Raw genomic sequence first — 22,919 nt, forward strand, 5'->3', positions numbered from 1 at the left:
AGACAGGACAAACAAGGTTATGAATTGAGGAAATTCATTTTTTTCCACGAAACCACGTTCCTCTTCTGTTTTCAGAAGGAAAGCTCAGATAGCTGTGAACTCCAAAATGCGGTTGATTTAGTAAGATGAGCTTGTTGACCTCCTGAATGAATATCGGTGAAGTCAGTGGGAGCTGACCCCTGCGGAGTTTCACTGGATTTTGTTCTAAATTCTACTGTTGCTTTTACAGTGGATCATAAGAGATTCTTAGATACAGGAGGAGGACCTGGGGGAGTGGGGATGGCCTGAGGATTAACAGAGCATGCCCTTCTGCAATCTTTGTAGCTTCTTCAAGCTCTGGGAATTTTTATTACATTTGGACTTTTTAATAAGCCAAATAGAAATAGTAACTTAATTGAAATGCCTGGCTTGAATGTCTGTGGAGCCTGTCTAATTAATGACTGCTGAAGCAAATCATTTTTTTAAAAAGATTTTCTGCTCACTACAGAAACTACAGTTGATTCTATTCCTGTGTCCAGGCTTGCTAACATGCATGCAGCCCCAAATGCCATCTTTTATAGATACAATCTTGGAAGAGAGGGTGGGGGAAGGACTGAGGGGATTTCACAAGATACAGAGCCACAAAATTGCCATTTGTCATGCAGTGTAGGTCATGAAGGGTATGCCGCCATCTGGGATGCTCTACGATGAATACATGTAAATAGGCAGAGCACCACACGGGACACCACGGGAAATACAACAAATGGGGCAGAATCTGTGATCACACAATTTAGCATCTGACCCAGGGGAACAGCACAGAGCCTGAAAAAGTTCCAAGAGCCAAGCAAATGGCTCCAACCATCAGTGCTGCTGGAGTTCAAGGCAGGTAGAGTTCATAGGAGAGGAGCGAACATAGCAAGCTCTGCAGAGAATAGGACTGGAGCAGGGCTTTGAGACAGGATTCAGGACGGGACAAAGGAGGAGAAGGGGGTTCCCTCCAACCAAATAAGCTGACTTATAAGAAACGCTGCTGATGCGGAAATGGTTCTCCCCCTCTTTGAGCCCTGGGAAGAGAATTAGGTCAGTAAAGAGAGGTACTTTCCAGGCCTGTGGGAATGTGATGCAGACTTTGATTGGAGGGAAGTCCTGAGCAGTTCCTAGTGGGGTCTTAGAGCAGTCGGTGGGAGGAAAGACCTGGAAGGCAGGTTCTGCCCTTTGTTATAGCTTTGCTAGGACCCAGGCCACATCAGGGACTAAGTTTCTCTCACCTTCCCATGAGTGCATGGGAGAAATGATTTTCATAAATAAAATACACACACACACACACACACACACACACACACACACACACCATGGAATAGATTTACTCTGCAGTTTTGCTGATCTTACAGCTTCCTTGATAACAAGGATTTTCATGCCAAAACTTGCAAGAAATCCCTGCAAATATGGTTGTTTGCTCAATACTTGTTGTTGACCAAACATGCACAAAGCTCCATACGCTGACTCACTCGCACATTAGGAGGAAGCCCGATGCAGGCTCAAATATTTATTCTAGGGTAATGCTCCTAGATGGAGATGGCTTGGTGCCGGTAACTGGGTTTTCCTTCTCATCGACAGTGTGCCTGGTTCCAGGCACCACCCTCTATTGCACATGAAGTGGGGCAGCTGGGAGGAGGAGCTGGCATCTCGGTAACCAGGCCAAGTGCTGGGATTCAAAGCTGCAGACCCATTTTGGTGTTATCTGAACCCAGCTTTCATGCAGGTTCCCGTTTCACTGCCTGCAGCACTTCTGAAAAAGGCAATCAAAGACCTGGAGCTTGGTCGGACCTATGCTTCATATTTTCACTTGAGAGCTGGCGCTGCTTTCACCAGCTGTGGTCAGTGGAAATTCCCTGAAAAAGCCACAGGAACAGAAGGCAAAAGACTGGTTTCTTCCTTTACAGTTTTACTGGCATACAGAGCTACAATCTTCCAACCAACCACATTTTCTCTTATAATTTTATCAACCATATTCTGTAATAGCCAGTAGGAAGATTGTCCTCCAAGGTAGAGTCCCAATCAAGTGCGAGGGGGTGGGGGGGGACATTTCTTTCAGCATGAGAAGCTGCCAGCTTCTCATGATGATGGGATTTCATCCACTGAGCAGAAATTGAGATTTTCAGAGATGCTCTCCACCGAATAGTAAAAGGGAAAGAGCACTACCCGCCCACTCATGGTGCACTCAGGTCAGACCACATGGGTTTTGGCTTTGCCTTTGCTGTAATTATGTGAGCTGCATCAAGCCATCACAATTTGGGTATTCGGAGTCTCCTCTAAAATTGATCTGCTTCCTGCCTACCCACAATATTCAAGAGACAGACCTGGACCTATTCTGGATCACTGCCCACTGCTGCGTGGCCTTGGACAAGTTAGCTGATCTCTCTGTTCTTAAAGTATCTGTTTCTGTAGAAGGACTAACATCTACATTAAATTGTGGTCTTGAGAATTTGAAGAGATGACTGTGAAATGACTTGCACAGTGTCTATCTAGTACAGAACTTACTAAATGGTAGCATCTCTTATTTTTACCTTCCTAAGGAAATAGAGGTGGGAGAAGGCATAGGTTCTCAAACCATAGAACTTGGTTCCACCCCACTCTCCCTGTGAGAGATGTGTGCTCTTGGGTAGGTTATCTGGGCTTCAGTTTCTTCATCTGTAAACTGGGAATAAGAATATTTCCTTCACAGGGCTGCTATGGTTCTTAAAAGGAGTGATATTAAATGGGATAAAGGAACAATGTTTGGCCCCTCATATAAGGTCTCGACAGCTGTTGACTTCTTTCTGCCTTTTTCCTATGCCCCACTGGTGGGAGACTAAAATGAAAAACAGGTAAGAGCACTTTGAAAAAGAAGCCATTATAGAAATCTGACATGTAAGGACTTCTTCCTGAAAGTCGAGAGGATTGAGGAACAGTGAAAACACTAAAACACAGGAGTCAGATTGAGGAAGCAGAGACTCAGGGGATGTGATGAATTCAGGCCCCTGGGGTCCAGTGGTGATTTTCCATTTCCTCAGGCAGCCACAGCTGAGTATTGTGGAAAGGGTGGGAGCTCTGGAGCCAGGCCTGGGTTCAAATTCCCCACTCCACCATGATGAGGGGGAAGATTTAGGGTGGTTTCTCCAACCCTCCTGCACCTCAGTTTCCTCACCTGTAAAGTGGGGATAATCAGTCCCTCATCAGAGAGTGCTGTGGAAATGCATAGCAGAGAAGCTGGTACACAGAAGATGCTCAATAAATCATAGTGATTTTCCTTCTTTACAGACCTCATTACTATTGATTCTGAGCATTTATCAATTTGTCATCTAAAGGGTATATGGATAAAGCGCCATGATCTCTAGATTCCCTGAGAGCCTTGATTGCAAGCATGATTGTTCTCTTGTCAAACTCTGTATCTGGCTAGTTTCCCACTGTTCTTATAGCAAAAGACCATGGCCTTCAAGGCTCCACATGGTTTAGCCTCTGCTGGCTTCTTCACTTCCTCATCAGCCATTCTCCACTTTAAGTACCGCTCTTCGTACATTCTGCTATGCGCCATCCTAGGACTCTGCTCTGCCAGGAATATTCTGTCCATGCTCTTCCAGTGAATAGCTCCATTTCACCCTCAGGTCATCTCCTCAAAAGAGCCTGTGTTCTTGGTCAAGTCCTTCATTCTTTTTTTTTTTTTAAATTAAGTTTATTGGGGTGACAATTATTAGCAAGGTTACATAGATTTCAGGTGTATGGTTCTGTAATACATCATCTATATATCACATTGTGTGTTTACCACCGAGAGTCAGTTCTCCTTCCATCACCATATATTTGGTCCCCTTTACCCTCATCTACCACCATCCTCCCCCCTTGCCCTCTGATAACCACTAAACTACTGTCTGTGTCTATGAGTTTTGTTTCCTCATTTGTTTCTCTTGTTCTTTAGTTGTTTTCAGTTTTATGTACTACATATCAGTGAAATCATATGGTTCTAGACTTTTTCTGTCTGACTTATTTTATTTATTCGTAAAGATATATGTACTCTGATGTTCATTGCAGCTTTATTTATGGTGGCCAGGACATGGAAACAACCAAAGTGTTCTTCAATAGATGACTGGATAAAGAAGTTGTGGTGTATATGCACAATGGAATACTATTCTGCCATTAAGAAAAGATGAAACTGTGCCATTTGCAACAACATGGATGGATCTTGAGATTATAATGCTAAATCCTTCATTCTTAATCTCAGTACTACAGTATGTTATTTCTTTTATACTGTATATCACAATCTCAATTCGACATATTAACTTACTTGTTTTTATGTGTTCCTCTCACTAGATGGTAAACTCCACCAAGGCAGGGTCTCTGTCTGCTTTACTTATAATTGAACAGCCAGAGTCCACCATAAAAGGTTTTCAGTGAGTACTTGATGAGCAAATAAATACTAGCCCCTACATCTTAAAAATAAGGTCATTATGGGCCTAGAACTTTAGGAACCATTTGAGCTTATTGAAAGCTGCTCTGCACTTCTATTTTGGATAATTAAGCCCAGTTCTATTTTCTTATGATAAAGTGATTAGCCACAAAGCAACATCCATGGGAACAAGCTGCAACAGATGCTTCAGATGGGCAAAATGAGAGCTTTCTTTGCAGAGCCCAGAAGGAGAAATGAACCTACTTCTTAAAAATAGTTAGCCAGATTTTAGGCCATAATTATGTCTGTCTGACTTGAGAAAGATGAGCCCTGCTGTGCTTGTCCTGTTTCCCTGTCCAAGCAAACAAATTAACAACTACCACAAATATGGGTTAAGTACTGGAAGGATCGAGACCACTAACATAACTCCCGATAAAAGCTCCTAAGAATGTTATCATTCAGCTAAAAGTTGGGAGTCTCACATTATTTTTTCCCCCCTTTTGGGAGACCATTTCGCTAACATTTCTTAAACATCTTTGGAGTTATTTCCATTTGGGGTGGGAAGCGTTTTATAAATATCCGAAGTCAAGTTGAGCTTGGGTGAATTGCTACAGTCGAAACATTTAGGGACAATAGCAATGTATGCAGATAAAAAGATTCAAATTATTTGAGTGGGAACCAACTCCTGAATGATGTAGGCACACAGCTCATGAGAACTCCTGAACAGATAAGAGTTGTTCCTGTTCAGAATCCAGCCATCTGAGGGCAGGACTCCTGCAGTAGCCTCATGACTGGGCTCCTCCCTCTGGGTCTCCCGTCTCCCTTCTATATACACACCGCCATCAGAGTCTCTTCTTAAATATCACTTGTTAGAGGCTCAAGATGCTTCAAATTACACCCACTAAGTTGAAGTTCAAACGTCTTTCAAGGTTCTTGTCAATCTGGTTCCAACCCAATGTCTTGGCTTATTTCTCATGACTCCTGATTCCTTTACCCAAACTCTTCTACCAGACGGACAGGTATTACTGACCTCAGAATATACTTTGCTCTTTTCCAGCCTTTGGGCTGAGGTCACATCTTCTCTTCTCTGGTGTCAAGGATTCAAATCTGTCCCACCTTCTCATGAAGGCTCCAGCCCGGCATCATCTACCTCTGAGCTTCCAAAGGATTCGTGATCAGATCCAAATCCTGCTATTGATCATGTTTTGCACCACTGGAGTGTTGTTTTATATGGTCATTGCAGTTCTTGTTGTTTATAATATTAAGTATGCCGCACTGACCCCAGAAATGATTTGTAGCAGGGGTCCCCTCACCTGGCGATCCATAACTGGGACAGATACTTCTCTATCCTTTCAATAATTTCTAGTTTCTGGTTAAAGTAGTTTGAGTGGGTTTCTGATTCTTATAAACAAACACATTTTGAAAAGGACTGTCACATGTACATATTTAAGATAGGAAATCCCTATCTGAGGTGGAATTATTTTTCACAATTCTGAAAACCTAGGGTCACATGTATCAATATTCTAAAAGTACATCTGGGACATTTATTAAAAAGTACAGATTGAAAACATGCAGATTCCTGGGCTCCATCCAATATCCACTACAATAGAAGCCCTTGAGGCTAGGGCCTGGGAATGAGTTTTTTAAATAAGATTTCCAGGTGATTTTTATAAGAAAATTTAGAGGATGGGGGGAATTTGACACTAATTTCTCTTATATGATGATGAAGGGACATGGAAGAGGAAATAATTCCTATACGTTGAGTAACAATTGTGTGCCTGGAAAATTATTAGGTATTTTTACCAGTGTTATCTCTTTTAATCCCTAAACATATCTATGATATAAGTCTTATCATCAATCCCTTATACGATTAAGGAAATAAGTGAAATAACTCATCCAAGGATCTATAAATGATAATTTGTTGGGCCAGCATTTACACTCTAGGGTGACCAGCTCTAAAGTTCTTATTTCTCACTCTGCTTTCCACTTGGCTGGAGTTTGCAGCAAACCTCGGAGTGGGGGAGTGGGAGCATGAAGGCACATCCATGTTGGAGGTTTCCTGGGTCAGTCTGGGGGAGCTGGGCAGGTCCTGAGCCCCTGGCTGGTGACCTCTGGGTCAAGACTCCCTTGACATCTTAAGAGGACAGTGATCCTCTGAGCTCTGAATTTGCACCCTACACCCCGAGTCTGAAGCCTGGTGAGCTCCAACTAGACAAACCACTTGCTTTCTGCTTGGCCCAGAACTGAAAGGTAGAGGCTGCAGTGCCTCTGCACTTCATTACAGGTGCAGCATTAAAGACCAGCTTCATCCAATATGCCAGCTGGACCACGGGCCTGGCCTGTGTATGGAAGCTGGAAAAGAGAGGCCCTGGAAGCCAGTGTCCTGTTCACTTACAGGGATGGGGTGATTAAAAAACCAGGTTGGGGGCCGGCCGAGTGGCTCAGTTGGTTAAGAGCTCGCTCAAGAGTTTGAGCTCTGAGCAACAGCGGTTCGAGTCCAGCCCAAGCTGAGCAGCCGCTGAGCTGCCACCAGGTAGCAGGATGGCTCAGCTTAAAAACAAACAAACACCAGGTTGGGATGGAAAGGGGGGCTGGTGACTGTGCAACCCTGAAGAACACTGAAGCCCTCCCATTTGGGGATTATAGGTCTCAAGCAGCGGTTCTGTTTTTTAAAAATCACCTGGGAAGATCTTAAAAATCCTACTCCAGGTGATTTCAATGGACAGCCAAGGTAGAGAGGTAGCGAGCCTACAGCCAAGGTTGAAAGTGCCTCTGATGGCTAAGCAATACAGGTTGAGCCTGCAAATTCTCTGTAAGCAGCTTGCATTCTGTCCTGGTTGGGAAAGGTGCTGAGGTCTGTCAAGTACACGCCATCAGCCACCGTCTTTTCAGAATAACCGGGACAGCCTGAAGTTTGGCTGGCTGCCAGAACAGGGTTCCCTCCAATTTTTAGTTTTCCACTATAGGGTAGAATTGGCACAGGAGAATGAAAAAAAAAGGAACATGCGTGAAAGGCAGGGGCAGAGGTGAGACATGACAGATGCCAAGATAGACAAAGGAATGTTGTCTCATGCAGGAAAATGCCAGTCTTAGAAGGATGGAATTGGGGGTATTGACAGCAGATTGGGGGACAGAAAGAGCCCGAGTGTCCAGTCTCAGGGGAGAGGTGCTCTACTCACTGAGTGGATGATGCCTTGCAGAGCCTGAAAGCCGTCATTTACAGGAAACACGTGATCCTTACTGTCCGCAATCCGGGCGAGCTGAGGACAAACACGCCCCAAGATGTGTCAGGCTTGGTTGCAGAGAACTGAGGAAGGCCACTGGACCTAGGGGGCTCCATGTCCTTTTAGAACCCAGAGGAACTTGCGTTCCTGACTAGGCCTCCCTGAAAAGCCCTCGGTAATAATGAACTTACCAGCAGCCTCTCTGAATTGGCCTGGAGGGTTGGCTCTAGCTTTTACATTTGTTTTAATACTTTCCTCCTTGGGAGCAGAGGTAAGATTGCCCAGCTAGATGAACAATTTGGCCTGGGTTGATATATTTATGGATTTGGGGGCAGGCCATTGGCTCCTTTTCCTCCCATTCACTCAGATTTCTGTTGGCAACTATATTCGAACCAAACAAGTTTCCTTTCAGAGCAACTTTAAAAATAAGTTCAACTTTTGGTGTTGGGTGAGGCCAATGAATGCGGACCCTTATCTTTCACCCAAGCTGCCCACTGAGGAAAGGACCCTGGCAGTTGGTGTGGTGCTCTTCCTTTAGAGAGCAGAGGACAGGAGAAAGGAGAAGCTGATCTGTCAGTTGTCTACCCAAAAGTCTCTGTACATTTCTGTATTGCCACAGTCATGGTCAGTGCCAGGATTTTTATTGATTGCAAAAGTAACACATAGTCATTGGGGAATTTCAGAAAACTCAAGAGTGTTAAAATACATTTTAAAAAAGTGACTCATAATCCATCTATCTATCCTTCCATCCATCATCTTTTTATTATTATTAATTTGATGTATATAGTCTTTCATACTTTTTCTATGTAACATACATTATTTAAAAAGTGAACTCGTACTATTCCCGCTGTTTGGTAGCCCAATTTTATTCACTTAACAATATATCATGACCACTGTCCTGTGTTATTAAAACAAAAAGAAGTTACATACGACATTGAAGAACATTTATTTAGGTTGTTTGCAAATTTTCACAATTTGCTTATATATACTTGTACACACTTTTCTGCCCATTTGCCAATTATCTCCATTTTTTTTGTATTGAAAATGCATTGTATATTTAATAGGAGAAAAGGGATGTTTGTCACTTAAATAAAAAACTCAGATTCATCAAATTCAATTAAAAGGAAAAAACAACCAACAAGATTTCAAAGGTAAGTCAGATCTGTTTTGACACCTTGGCAGTTGAGCATCTACCATGAAAGGCAACCAAGAAAGATGCTGTTTGGATGGTCGGAGTTAAAAACCCTCCAGTGCATCAGCAAGTGGCTTCACATCCCTCACACATTGAAGAATTCCCTTCCTGCTAAGCACGTCTGGAAAAACAGTCTCTCTACGAGGTGTTTATGCTGCTGAGGCGCCCTCTGCACTGGGTCATTCACAAGCTTGGTATGCTCCCACACCTGAGGAAGGCTGTGATCATACCTGGGTTTCATTGAAATCCTTCACGCCGACACAGTAAACAATTGCACCAAGGTCTCGGGATCTGTTAGCCTAGGTCAATGAAAGAAAAGACTTTAAAGAGAGAGGCAGTGACAAACATATCCCTTTTGGATTAGCCAGGTCAGCTGCAATGATCAGGTATTTAATGAGCACCTACTATGTGCCAGGTACAACAATGGAGAAGGTAATCCCTGTCCCGAAAGAGCTTATACTCCAGTGAGCATCACATTCTAATGCAATGCGTGGTGGACATGAGGGGAGTAATCAGTCAAATGGGAAGTGCTGAGAAAGATGCACAGAAGGAGAGTCTTGAGGAAAGGCTTTGAAAGATGAGGGGAGGAAAGGGAAACTGTAGGCTAAGGTAAGTCATATTAAATATTCTGGGGAAATGGTTATTTTTTTCTATTCCTCTGATGGATTTTTATTGACATACTTTTTCTTCCTTTGTAATGGTAGAATGATTATAGTGGAAAGGATGTGGCCTAACTGGGTTTGACACTTGCCTTTGTTCTATTACGTGTTTGGGGGATTAAATACCACAATACATGCAGAGCTCCTCATACAAAGCCTAGAACAATGCAGATGCTATTAAATGTCATCACCTTTTGTGACTAAATCCATTTCACTGCCATAGAATACACTGGTTACATGGTATGGGAATTATAGTCCATATTTGAGTAGGTGAATCCATGACCTTCTCTATAATTAAGTATTGAGAGGGCAACATAATGAATAATTTCTAGGTTTGGGCTTGATTTTAATATTTGATTTATTAAAGGCTCTGATAACTGATTTTCAGGTTCTTCCGTGTTTCAAAATAGAAAACAAAAATTGGAAATCCTTGGTACATGCAGTAGGTGCTTAAGAAATAATTTATAGTACATATATAATAGGCACTCAATATATGCATATTGATTTGAGTTGTGTTCTTTTTATTCTCTCTCTTAGTACTTAAACACACTTATGACTAACATTGAATTTTAGAAGGGACAGAAACATATGTCTTTTTTCTTGCATGCTAGAAATATTTCATGCTGTTTTCAGGATAAAACAAACATTTAGACACAGTCTAGACCCAGCCTTATCTCCAACAACTTCTTTGACATTTCTTCTCCAGTTGGGCTTTACATAGAATCACTAAAAATGGAAAGGTTCATTTTCTTTATGTATCTTGGGCTTTATCTTTCTTTTTCAGAAACCCTCCTTCTATTGGCATTGGCACTCCAAATATTTTTCCAAGTTTGTATGTGCCATACCGAAAATTCTTTTCTGCTAACCCCTATTTTAAGCCTCTGACACCTATCATTTATTTTATGTTCAGTTATTTCCTTATTAGGGTTTTGTATTTGACTTGACTGTTGTCTGGCATCCAGATAAGCCTTTTGGCTTTCCCGTTACATAGAATCAACTTTAGAGTATAGAAATTACATTATTTTCCAAGGGCTCCGGGAGTGCCTGTTGTATTTACTTGTGTGTTTTCCCCATTATGAATTATCCTTCACACTCGTTAGGGGTAGGGGGCGGTAATGTGTTCACCTACATAATGTGCTCATGCTCTTTGGTCAGCAGACACTTCCAAAAGCTTCACATTATTGCCCGGTAAGGCCCATGAGGGCAGCAATTGTGTCTTACTTCTGTGTCCCTAGTGTCCAGCGAAGTGCCTAGCACATGCCAAGCTCTCAGTTAACACTGAATGAATGAATGAATGAATGAGTGAATGAATGAATGAATATTTGCTTGCTGAGGGCACTCAATTTAGATTAAATAGTAGCCAAGAGCTTGCGGTAAGTGTAATGTTCTGATTCACTCCTCCCCGAGAGGCCAGCATCTCCCGCCCATCTTCTTTTTCTTTATTGTTTTTCTTTCTAATTTGGCCTGAACAAGTCATTGCCACTAATGAAGCTTCAGTACATTCCCATGGTTAACTGGTTTCCTTGGGCCATTTATACAAACGGCTCAAGTCTGAAACTTGAAAGAAAAAGAGTTCCTAATTGTAAGTATTACTTTTCGATTTTTGAGTAAACCTCTTTTTCTGAATCTCTTTGTACAAACTGAAAGTTTCATTGAGAGAGGATACTTTAATTTGCTTTGAGGAGTACTTTATGAGAATATAAAGAAAAGGAAAAAAGAAATATAGAAGGAGAGATGATAATTTGCTTTGCCACCAATTAATGTTCCACTTTAGTTCTTATAGTGAGAATCTCAATGATGAATACTCTGCCAAGATTGGCTCTTACATATTTCAAATTATTCTTTCCCTTCCTCCTGTTTTTAGTAGAAAATATGAGGAGAAAATGGAGGGGAAAATGGTACCAATGGTTTGTTTTAAAATGATATACAGTATTTCAAAACTGCTAGATCAATATAGTGTTTTCAGTAACGGCACGGTAGATTTTGTTTTTTAATTGCCGCCTCAAACAGAGTACTATGGAAATGTTTTGAAAGAGGAAAATATCTACCATGTATAAGGCATGAAAATTTAGTTTAAAAAAATGAATCATTATTTTTTACATAGGAGACATTATTTTATACAGGAGTTTTACAAAGACAGTTATCATTTTGGCTAAGTAGAAAGATTGCAGCGCATTTCAGAAGAAAAAAGCCCTTTTCCATGTCTGTTTAGACAGACACAGGCCAGTCGTTGCTTACCTCCCTCTCTGAATAGAAAAAGAGATCTTCATGGAGTTCTCCATCAGTCAGAGCAATGATGACGCTGGCTGTCCTGTATCCTGCTCAACACAACACAGACTCACTCAGTCCATCCTGCTGTACCAAGGGAAACCCTCTCTCAGCTCTTATAAGCTCAACCACCCAAGGTCAACATCATGAGAATCAGCAACTTTTCTTTCAGGACTGGAAACAACTCCAGCATGAAGAAGAATGCGGAGACAGGCTCTTAAGGGGGAATAGGTTTTGCTCCTGGGTTTCTCAGGCTGAGCTCAAAAAATGGCCAAACCTGCTGAGATGGTTTCTGGACCGATAGTTAGGAGTGGCTCTAGTGAATCAAATTTCTATTATTTCTAGTAATAGTCCATGTGACTTTTGCCAAGGCTTGGGAGCACACTCTGCCACCTGGGCTGTTTAGGGGCCCTTCTCACATGCTGGAGTTGACCACATGCACCACCTCTCGAAGAGTTTGGCAAAGAGTAATAGTCATTATGATTTACAAGCTGACTGGATTACAGCAGTTGGCAAAACCTACTAGAATTCTTCCAGTGATTTTTAGATTTCTAGTAACATTGCTGATGGTTGATTTATATTAATAGGCGTTGGCGTTGATACTGGACTTGTTTTATTTGTTGTAGTTTAGAGTGAAATCAGAAGTAGACCAAAGTGTTGCATTTTTTTCATTTAAATGAAGGAAATTTCAAACTAAACTGATATCTTAATATCATATCCAATCATAGTAATGAAGGGGCTTGGAGCTCAGAGAAGGACAAGAACATTAAGTTTGACATAAAGATCTAAGACTTGACTAACCTATCCAAGTATTTACTAATTTAATGAATTCAACATGCAAAACTGTTCATGGGCATCACAGACTGACTGATCTTAATTACTTTTATATAACTTTTCTTGGCACCCACAAGATAGTAGACTTGGATCTGGTACATATCCTTTTACTATGCATTCCATCTTTGTGATGAAGTGTGTGTCCAAGGATTATAGGCAATATTGAATATGTCTTTGGAAACATGAAATGACTGAGGCACTTTTTCAGAAGCAAACACAGAAGTTAAATAATTCATAATGGTAATTCATAAAATAGTCTTACCTTGACTGTTTTCATAATAAATCTGCTCACTGGCCTGCAAAACACATGAAAGAGCCATTAGGTACACAGCCACTGTTTGCTACTCCCAGTGCCAGATTGGGCAGTGGGCTCTGGTGTTGGATATGCAGCAATGGCTCGGTCTTGATTCTTTATGTAATCCACCCTGGCTTTACTCCAATGTCAAAGGATGATATTCATCTAAAGTTACCCTGATATTTAACTAATATACTCGTGAACATGGATCAGTGTCTTACTTCTCATAGACTGGGACTCCTTAAGATTGAAGTCATTGAAATTCTGTCTCAGCCACTGAAGCGTCATGTAGAAAAGGTGACCTTGGCAAAGGAGATGACTTGTGTGGGGCGTGCTTCATGAGCGTCAGCCAAGCATTAGCTAACAAACCTTTCATCACTGTCAGGGAAGGAGCGAGGACATTTATTTCTTCAGCTCTTTTGGATAGCATTATCAGTGTGCAAGCTTGTGGGAAAATTGTGTTTTCCTCTCTTGCCATTGGGTGTTATTCAGTTCCCTGAATCCATGTGCCTCATCTCATCAGCCATCTTTATGTTGATGTTTCATATGACACTTTACATTTGGGGTTGAAAATTGTTTGAAAATTACCCTTTCAAATCCTTCATGCATGTAAGTGTCTCCTCCTGGCAGGACCTTCTGCAGTTCTTCAAGGCCTTGACGGATCTGTTCTCTGAAATCCAAAGACACCCTATTAGTCATAGTAGGGCAATTTTCACTGTGCTATTGATAGTTATATACCTTGGTCTTTTTCTTATCTCTGTGGATAATCTCTATTGCCCCAATGGTCTCCCAAAACCCTATCAGAGGAAAAGTCTTTGTAGTACATTATCCAGATAGGGTCAGCCATAGTGTGGGATGAGTGAGATTTCAATGATTGAGGGAAAGGACCTCTTCAGGAATCTCCATCTGCTCACAAGAATCTTCCGTTCCCTTAACATGTCAAAGTTTTCATTCTACGTTGAAAGTGAGTCTTAAAATGCAGCTGCTACTGAGAGGACACACAGCAACGCAGGCACCTTTATATCAAGACGCAAACGGCTCATGTGAGCCAGAAAGAGGCAAGTACTGAGAACCCAGGGCAAGGCCACCACAAGGCCCAGAGGTGGGAGGGGCAGGCGTCTGGAGTGAACTCTGCCACCCGCACGGTTGTGCCAAAGGAAACCGTGTAGTCAGCTTTGAAAATAGACGCCTAGGCAAACTCTGCTTTCCAGGACAACCAAGAGTGTTTTCTGTGGGCCGGTGCCCGTGTTTTCTTACTCTGGCTGCTCAAGGTGGCCGTGGGGCAGGAAGAGGAAGTGGGTTGTGGCATTAGGAAAGGGTCCGACTCAAAGTGGGAAACGTGAATGACCTGAGGATCAAATAGAGTCTTTGTGGACCATTCTCTCTGGGATGTAAGATGTCCACATCCATGTTCCTGTCTTTTAAATAGCCCCATACTGTGCTGAAAGGGTAAGAAAGTATAATTTCTGAATAAACATTAGTTTTATTCATAAACTGGAAGCCTAGGAAAAAGTTTGAAGTTACCTTCTTCTCACTGGGGTCTCTTTAGAGGCAGAGGGTGGAGGGGCACTATTTAAATTAGGACGGGAAACTCCTTTTGAGTAGGGAAAGAACCTCACATTTTTTAAGCATCTACTATGTACAAGGCCCTGCTCAAAGATTTCTGATTTCATCCTCACAATAACCACTCAAGGTGGGTAATATTGCCCTTATATGACACGTGAGAAAACTTGGGTTCAGAGAAGTTAGGTAGGAGATTAGAGACTTAAAGTCAAATCTGTGTGACTCAAAATAAGGCTTTCTATTCTGCCAAGCAGCCTCGTACAATAGAACAGTGATGGAGAAGTGGGAAATTTTCAGTAACACTTGAATTAGTGAAAAGCAATAGCAATTTCTAACACCATCTCAGTACTTCCCGTGTGCTAAGCTCTGCTTGAAATGCACCACATACAGTTAATTCACTTATGCCTTACAACAACTCTTTGAATTTGATACCACTGTTACCCGCATTTCATAGATAAGGAAACTAAATCACAGAGAGGCTAAGGGACCTGCCCAAAGCCCCTTAACTACTCAGTGGAAGAGGTGAGATTTGAACTCAGGTTCTGCTTTCACGCTGATAAACTGTTTCTCTCTTTTTTTCTGTCTTGAATGAATGAATGAATGAATGAATGAATTTTATTACTGGTCTATTATGGCAGTTGCTTGGGGAGGAAGTCTAAGGCAAAATTAACCTTTTGTTAAAACCGATACAATGGAGTAACCATGGATGAGGTTGGATCAACAAGCAGTGGGATGTTGTAAAAGACAAACTGAAAAGAGGTTAGCTTGAGTCTGTCCCTGGTCCGGGCCACTGATGATTCTCAGAATATTTAAGACCAAGTAACTCAGACTTTGGGGAATGTAGTGACTATTGTCTGGTTGTCGTATCGGTGCCCAGATATCAGGCCACATGCCCAGCTGCCAAGTCAGAAACCGGAACCCTTCCTCTTCCGTCTCCTCTCTCCTTAGATTGTATAATCTAGCACCCAATTCCACTAGTTCTACTCTAAACATATCATGACACTGGCCACTTCTCTACCTCTTCTGCCAACGTCATGGTCTGTGCCACCATCATCTTTTGCTGAGATCGCTGGGAAAGTCGCCGGCTATCTTCTGACTGCCGTCTTGCCTCTGTTCCATTCATCCTCCACATGGCTGTCAGCATGTTCTTAAAATATTGATCAAAACATGCCATTCACTCCCCTGCTCAAAACCCTTTAACATCAGTCAATTACACTTGGGAGAAAAATCTCAAGTCTTTGCCATGGCTTTCCAGTGCCTACCTGGGATGGTTCCTTTGCTCTCAGGGAGCTGACAGCCTCATCTGGCTGTCACTCACTCGGCCCCCACTTTCTTCACCTGAGCCCCACTGGTCTTCCCAACAAGCTCCTTCTCTAAGAGACCCTTCACACCTGTGATCACTGCTATCTGGGGACCGGGGAGACTTTTTGCCCAGCTCTTGACTGGGCTAATTCTTACCCAGCCTCCAATCCCAACTTAATGTTAATCACTCAAAGTAGCCTTATTTGACTTCCTCAATTCAAATGAACTCTCTCAGATAGATTTTCTCATGGAACCCCACAACTTTTGCTTCATATCACTTGGAATATTTTGTAACTAATACCATTTGACTATGTAATTATTTGTTTAGGGTTTTTTTGGTTTTTGTTTTTTTTCAGACTTAAACCCCATGAGGGCTGGGCCATGTTTGTTTTGGTCTCCACTATGTCTTCGTGTCTTTGGTGTCTACTACAGTACCTGGAACATTCTAGACATTTAACAAATATCTACTGAAGAAGTGAGAGAGGGAACACCTCTCCTGTTAATCATCCTGTGAAGAAGTCAATCCTGGAGGCAGGGATTAACTTCATTTGGCCATGTGGAGGGAGGCCAGGCAGGAACTGACTTGGTAAAATTGACCCTAGGTCTGTGTCCCGGTGGTGGTTATAAATCATTCTCTGTTGTACTTCTTTATATTACCCCCAATATTTCAATAAATCCCATCAAAAGGCATATTTGAATTTCAACTGTGTTGCTTGGTAACGAAAAAGGGCGTATATCTGTGCATGAGAAGAAAGGGTAAAGATGAAAGCAGTGTCCCCCGCCAAGGCCACTGCTGGGAGGGGAGATGGTGGCACTGGCAGTCATCTGGCAGAGGGAAGCTTTGCCCTGCAGGTTGGCAGTTTCGTGAGGGTCACAGCAGTGACAAGGTGGCATGAGGGTAAGACTGGGATAGGAAAATCGGGTTTGTTCCTGAGCACAGAGAGGTGGTACCAGGGAGCTCTTCAGAATACTTGGGGGGCACTATGGGGGAGGAGTCTAATTTCTGACAATTAGAGAGAAGAGATTGGACATTCAAAGTAAATGTGGGAAAAAAGGTAAATGTGGTTGTATTCATGTGGTCGTGGACCAGTGAGTTCTGGGACATATTGGTAACACTGGAATTAGAATATTGCATTAAAGACTAAAGCTTAAAAAGAGGGTTAAAAAAAAAGACATATTAGGAGGGTGGAAACGGTTCCTTGGCTTCACTGTATTTTTTCTCTGCCAAATAAAGTCTGGGAACTGGGGTGTTTTCTCTAAGCCTATTTCCTTTTCTTTACAAGTATTTTCTTGAGCTTTCTATTTTTTTGGTACCAGAGCAAGCAAAGGCTGTTTTGGAAACTGCCCTTATTCTTGATGGTTTGTGTCTGGCAAGATATGAACTCAATAGACCCAAGCAGTAATCACAACCTCCCATATACCACCCTTACTTCTCCAAAGATCAAGTGACCTATGGCCCCACTTCCCTACTCCCTGCCCTATCTCTAAGCACCCACAACATCTAACCAAATGAAACAGATGGTTTCATGGGAATGGTGGGACAATAGAACAATTAATAAGGGCCTATTTTTTATGCTTTTGTAGAAACAAGAAAATTGGGAGAAAGATCTTTTGAAGAGGTTGATAAGAACTTCTCTGAAGGCTTCGTTATTACCAAATGAAATGTTATCTTCTTGGGAAAGGAGAGTGGCCGGGAATCCTACAAAGACAGGCTGCTATTAAAGCGTCTCCTGTTTTCCACGGTGGTTTCACATGTCTGCCAGTGTTCCTACTTAGAAGTTAAGGGTTCTCAGGCCACATATCTTGTGTTACTTTTGCAACCCCTGCAATACTTAATAAAGGGCTTAGAGTAGGTGATTTGCTATTCAATGATTACAGTTTGGGTGTATCCATCCATCCATTCATTCATTTCCACAACTATTTATTGAGCATGCACCGTGCACCCAGCACTATGCTTGTTTGAAGGGATGGGGGTGGGGAGATGCAGCACAGTGTTTGCCGGACTTTCTGTTGGCTGGGAATTTTTCTACACTTCATGAAGATGACTTTCTGGGACTCCAGTTACGTTGTGACATTTTGACATTTGCTGATGTAAATATGAAATCATGAACACACAGAAGCACATCAAGAAGCACTTCAGTAGGCTTCTAATCCCAAGTATCCCAGCTTTTATCCCTCCTATTGCAAAATCCTCCTCAGGGTTCTGTAATGTCTACCACATTCTCAGTCTAAAAACAACCTCCACCACTACCCCAAAATAACCCAACATCGGCTCTGCATTGTAGACTTCTTGCCTCCAATAAAAGAGCTTCTGTGGAATTGGACTTTTCCCAAATGCCCCGCAGTTATTGGCTTTGGAGCCCCAACTCACATAGTAAACACACATCACTATTTATTACCACTAACGCTGCATTCACAACATTTCCAGATAGCCTTATGGCTTCAGTGTTGACTACAAAAAAAACAGAAAGATAAAAAGAAAGAGAGAAAGAAAATGGAGTGAACAGAATAGAAGAACATAGATTAATTTAAGACATTTTTGCTGTTACTTTTGGAGTCATAAAATTCCATGACCAACTCTAACCACTTTTTTATAATGTATATAAGTCATAGCCTCTTTGGAGCATCTACCTAAGGATGGGCCAACGTGACTAATGACGTTAAGATGCATACTGAGCCAAAGATCCTTTTCCGTATGTTTTTAAGCAAAGTATAATTTACATGTAGTAACATGCAAAGGTGATTATTCATTTCCTTTATAATTGTTGAATTTATTTCTATAAAGTTGTTTATAATATTTCCTTATCTTTTAACATCTGTAGGATCTATAGTAACATCCTCTTTCATTCCATTTTAGCAGTTGCTCTAGGGATTACAATATTCATCCCTATTTTATCACAGGCCACCATAAGTTAACACTATACCACTAACCCCACTCATCCTTTGTGCTATTCTTGTCATATATTCTACTACTGTTTATGTAATACACTCAAAACTATAGTGCTATTATTTCTCTTAAAATTCAATTATCTTTTTATAAAATTAAGAAAATATTTGTTGGGCTTGCCGAGTGGCGTGTTGGTTAGGAACTGGCTTGGGACGCCAGAGGGCCCCGGTTCGGATCCCACACATGAGGGCCAGTGACACTGCCCTCCACAGCTAAGATGCTGAACAACAGCTCAACCTGGAGCTGGGATGCCCTGAGTCGCCGGCAATGGCATAGGCTGCAGCCCCTGTGGCAGTGGGTTGCCATGGGCTACCGTGTGTAGCCAGCAGCCAGCGTGAGCGGCCAGCAGCCGCAGTGAGCGGCCGTCCAGAAGCCGGCGACTGATCTGCCTCACCCGGGAAGAGCGCAATGATGGTGCCAGCTTGGGCCAGTGAAGCAACGTCCTCCACAACTAGACTGAAGAACAAAAGGACAGCAACTTGTCTGTTCTCCTTCCCCAGTTCCCCAGTGCTGTTCCCCTCCCCCAATTCCCCAATAAAATCTTTAAAAAAAAAGAAAATATCTGTCATTTCTGCTACTCTTCTTTCCTTTTTGGGTAGATCTAGTTTACACCTGGTATTATTTTCCTTCAGCCTGAAGAGTTCCTTTAGCATTTATTTTATGTAGCGCAGGTTTGCTGGTGACAATTCTCTTAGTTTTTTTCTTTTCTTTTCTCTCTGTCTCTCTCTTCTGAAAATGTCTTAATTTTGTCTTTAGCTTTAAGGGTATTTTCACTGGATATAGAATTCTAAGTTGACTTTATTACCTTTCATTTCTTTAAAGATATTGATCTTTTGTCTTCTGGGTTGTATGTGCTTTTTTTCTGATGAAAACTGATATTCATTGTTGTTCTTCTGTTGTAATATGTGTTTTCCCCTCCCCCTCTGACTGGTTTTACAATTATTTCTTTATTCTGGTTGTCAGAAATTCCACTATGATGTACTTAGGTAACTTTTTTTGTTTTGTTTTGTTTTGTTTTGTTTTTGTATTTGTCCTCTTTGGGATTCCCTGAGCTTCTTGGATCTGTGTGTGGCACACCATGTTTGGTATTCCAACTACACATATATTGGATCACTTGATATTATCCCACAAAACATAGACCTGGTTCATTCTTCCTGCCCCCTAACCTTTCCCCCTTTTTTTCTTTCACTTTAGATAATTTATATTAACATGTTTTTAAGTTCATTATTCCCTTTTCTACACATATTATATATTTCAGTTCCACAGTTTTCACTGGGTTCTTTCTTTGAGTTTTTTTTTTTTCTGCTATCCAATGTCTTCCTACATTGTATTCACCTTTTCCTGTAAATTCTTTAAAATGCTTATAATAGTTGCTTTAAAGTCTCTGTCTACTAATTTCAATAATTGAATTCTCTATGGTTTGCTTCTATTGCTGTGTTTTTCCTTGATTATAGGTCACATTTTCCTGCTTTTTCCCATGTCTTTTAATCTCTTAATTTGTATTTCAGACCAGTATGTAGAAAAAAAGCAGTGGAGACTTAGGTATACTATTGATTTGTTTTGTTTTCTTACTGCAGAATGGAAGCTTTTTATTGTGAGGGGCTGGTTATTTGGATTCCTCCTTGAGTTAGGTTAAACTTGAGCTGGGCCATGGCTTTAATTAGAGTGTGTTCCCTGTTATTAGCCCAACTCCCAGCCATTTGCACTGGCCTGCCTTTGTGGTCTGTTCATTATTTGAGCTGGAAGAAAGTTAGGTGCAGCTTCATATATTTTTGCTTGACCTTTGGATTTAACCCTGGCAGGACTCCAGAGCCCAAGCACCACAAGACTCCAAGAGATTATGCAATGTCTCTCTACTTTTCAGCAACTCCCCCACTGCTACTTTCTTGGAACAATGGAGATGAGAGGTATGTGTGTGAGGGAGTAGAATTGTCAGGCTGAGATTTCTTTTTCATTTGGAATTCTTTTAGATAATCCATCCCTGTCACACATTGTTGCCTAAAGTTCAGCTGGCTTCGCCTCATCCCGGCGAAGTTTCTGTCATTTCTGACCTACTTTTCCAATTGCTCAGACCCAGACCAGGCATATGCCCACAAGGGTGGAAGCTTCTACAGATTTCTGCTCAGTTCTGAAGGGCTTGTTTCTCTCCAATTCAGTTCACCAGTGCTTCCTGTGGGTCTCCTAGCCCCATAGAAACATATGAATTCTATTTTGTCTGGACTTTTCTGATGGACCATGGAAATGAAGGTTGTTCACATCCCTCTATGTCCTAACTAGAAGCAGATATACTGTAAAGGCTTTTTCTAAATGTTTTGTAACTACACATTTGTCTCAAATTAGGAAGAAAAATGCTACAGGCTGACTATTGGCATACAATTATACTCAAGTATCTCCCACCTTAAAAAAATTAATCCTCTGTGAGTCCCTCCAGCTATTGACCAATTTATTTGCATTTCTCTTCACAACACAACTTCTTGAAAGAGTACTCACTTCTGCACTTCTCTGTTTCCGGGTGGAGAATTCATTCAAATGTGGAGTGATCTTTGGCTCTCTTTCCCAGGGCATGAGTGAGACTAAAAGATTTGTTAGAAGCTCTGTGTGCTTCTAACAAAGGTGCATGACCAGCTTTTGTCAATGGGCTTTGTTATTGAGGACCCTCAAGTGTATGTACTTTTTTTTTTACCAAAGATATTTATTTCTATAGAGAAGTAGTTTTCAAACTCTTTCCTTGGGGGTTAGGTCTGGAATTGACAAGGGAGAGAGCTGGAAGTAGCAACAATTGTTATGTAGATGTCTCTATAATCTTGGCATCAATGAAATCATTCTTGTTCAATTTTGTCAGAGAATATACTTCTCCGGTGGAGCTAGAAAAGGAGTACTTCTCAGAAGGTAGTGGAGGTAGGTGGTTCTGAAGGTTGAATAGCTTCCTCAGATAAACTCTGAAACGATATTCCAGTTTTTACCCTGTAGCCCTTCCTTGATTTTTACACTATTCGACAGTTCTAGGTTTGGAACTTGCCTGGGTTCTGCATGGCTCCCAGGCCTTTTCCTCTTCAGTGTCTCCTTTGGCAAGAATACATTTGACTTTTTTCCACATTGCTTACATCATTTGCCATGCCTCTGTCTTCTTCCTTTCCTCGTCTATAGTGTTCTTATGGTTTAAACATTTCTTCGTTTCCTCAAAGGGCTTTGTGGTTTTGTTTCAGTCTCCTGTTTTGGGGGTGCTTTTTGTGAGAGAAAGGGCCCAAACTGTCTTTACCCCTTGTTTTAAAACTGGAATCTCTCACGTGATACCCATTCTGCTCTGACTTTTGTCTCCACGACTCTGCTAAAACTACTCTTGTCAAGATCCCCTGCGATCACCACATTGTCAATTTACCGGTCACTTCTCTGACTTCATCTTACTCAACCTCTTATAGCAACAGACACAGCTAACCTCTCCCTCAATTTAGCATGCTTTCTTCTCTTGATTTCCATTACAGGATATTCTCTCCATTTCCCTTGTCAGTTGTTCTTTCTCATATTTCTGTGTAGGCTTTTCCTTCTCTTCTAGAACTCTAAAGATTGGAGTACCCCAGAACTAAATCAGATCCCCCCCATTCTTATACTTGCAGTTTTAAGGTAATCTCATTCTTCCCATGACTTTAGTGTCACTCTGTGGAGCATGAAATTTGGAGGAAGATAGACTTGGAATTGAATCCTAGTTCTGTCACTTCCTAGGCCATGTCAACTTTTAGATTTTTCAAATGCAATATGAAGGTGTGTAACTAATAACACCTATCAGCTCCCTTCCAGATCAGAATGGTGAATCTAATTTTATATGGGGGCAAAAGAGTAAACAGAAGAGAACCTGGGCCTCTGTGGGGGAGTGGAGAGGCCACACTTGGCAGATAAGAGCCTGTAATGTGACACAGGGTCAAGTACAGGCCAAAAACTGAAGTTCACTAAGAGGAACCCAACAAGGAATTCCCAAAGGTTGCAGCCCATTGGCATAAAGCACAGGCATGATGGTTTAATCACAAGACACCATGATGAATTTGTCCAAACATACTGTACTTTACACAATTCTATTTTGGTTGGTTACTCACTTGTGCAGTGGTTTTCACCATACAGTTTCCTATTTGTTTTGAAACAAACCCTAATTAGACCATCCTCATCACTAACTCTTTCCCCTAGTTGAGCCATATTTTGCAGGAGATGGGAGTGGTGGAAAGTGGACTCTATATTCAGAGTTTC

General features: G+C 41.6%; 1 protein-coding gene across 1 annotated transcript in view; it reads right to left on the reverse strand.

Moving 5' to 3' along the window:
- Window positions 1-22,919, reverse strand: part of ANTXR1 (ANTXR cell adhesion molecule 1) — a 124,964-nt gene that overhangs the window by 55,818 nt on the left and 46,227 nt on the right. The window contains exons 4-8 of the mRNA XM_019647689.1: window positions 13,460-13,541; window positions 12,839-12,872; window positions 11,713-11,792; window positions 9,046-9,114; window positions 7,579-7,659 (exon numbers count right to left, since the gene is read on the reverse strand). Coding sequence (XP_019503234.1) covers window positions 7,579-7,659; window positions 9,046-9,114; window positions 11,713-11,792; window positions 12,839-12,872; window positions 13,460-13,541 — 346 coding nt within the window. The remainder of the gene's footprint in view (window positions 1-7,578; window positions 7,660-9,045; window positions 9,115-11,712; window positions 11,793-12,838; window positions 12,873-13,459; window positions 13,542-22,919) is intronic.

The sequence above is a fragment of the Hipposideros armiger genome, unplaced genomic scaffold (assembly GCF_001890085.2).
Source record: "Hipposideros armiger isolate ML-2016 unplaced genomic scaffold, ASM189008v1 scaffold_114, whole genome shotgun sequence".
NCBI classification, from domain to species: Eukaryota; Metazoa; Chordata; class Mammalia; order Chiroptera; family Hipposideridae; genus Hipposideros; species Hipposideros armiger.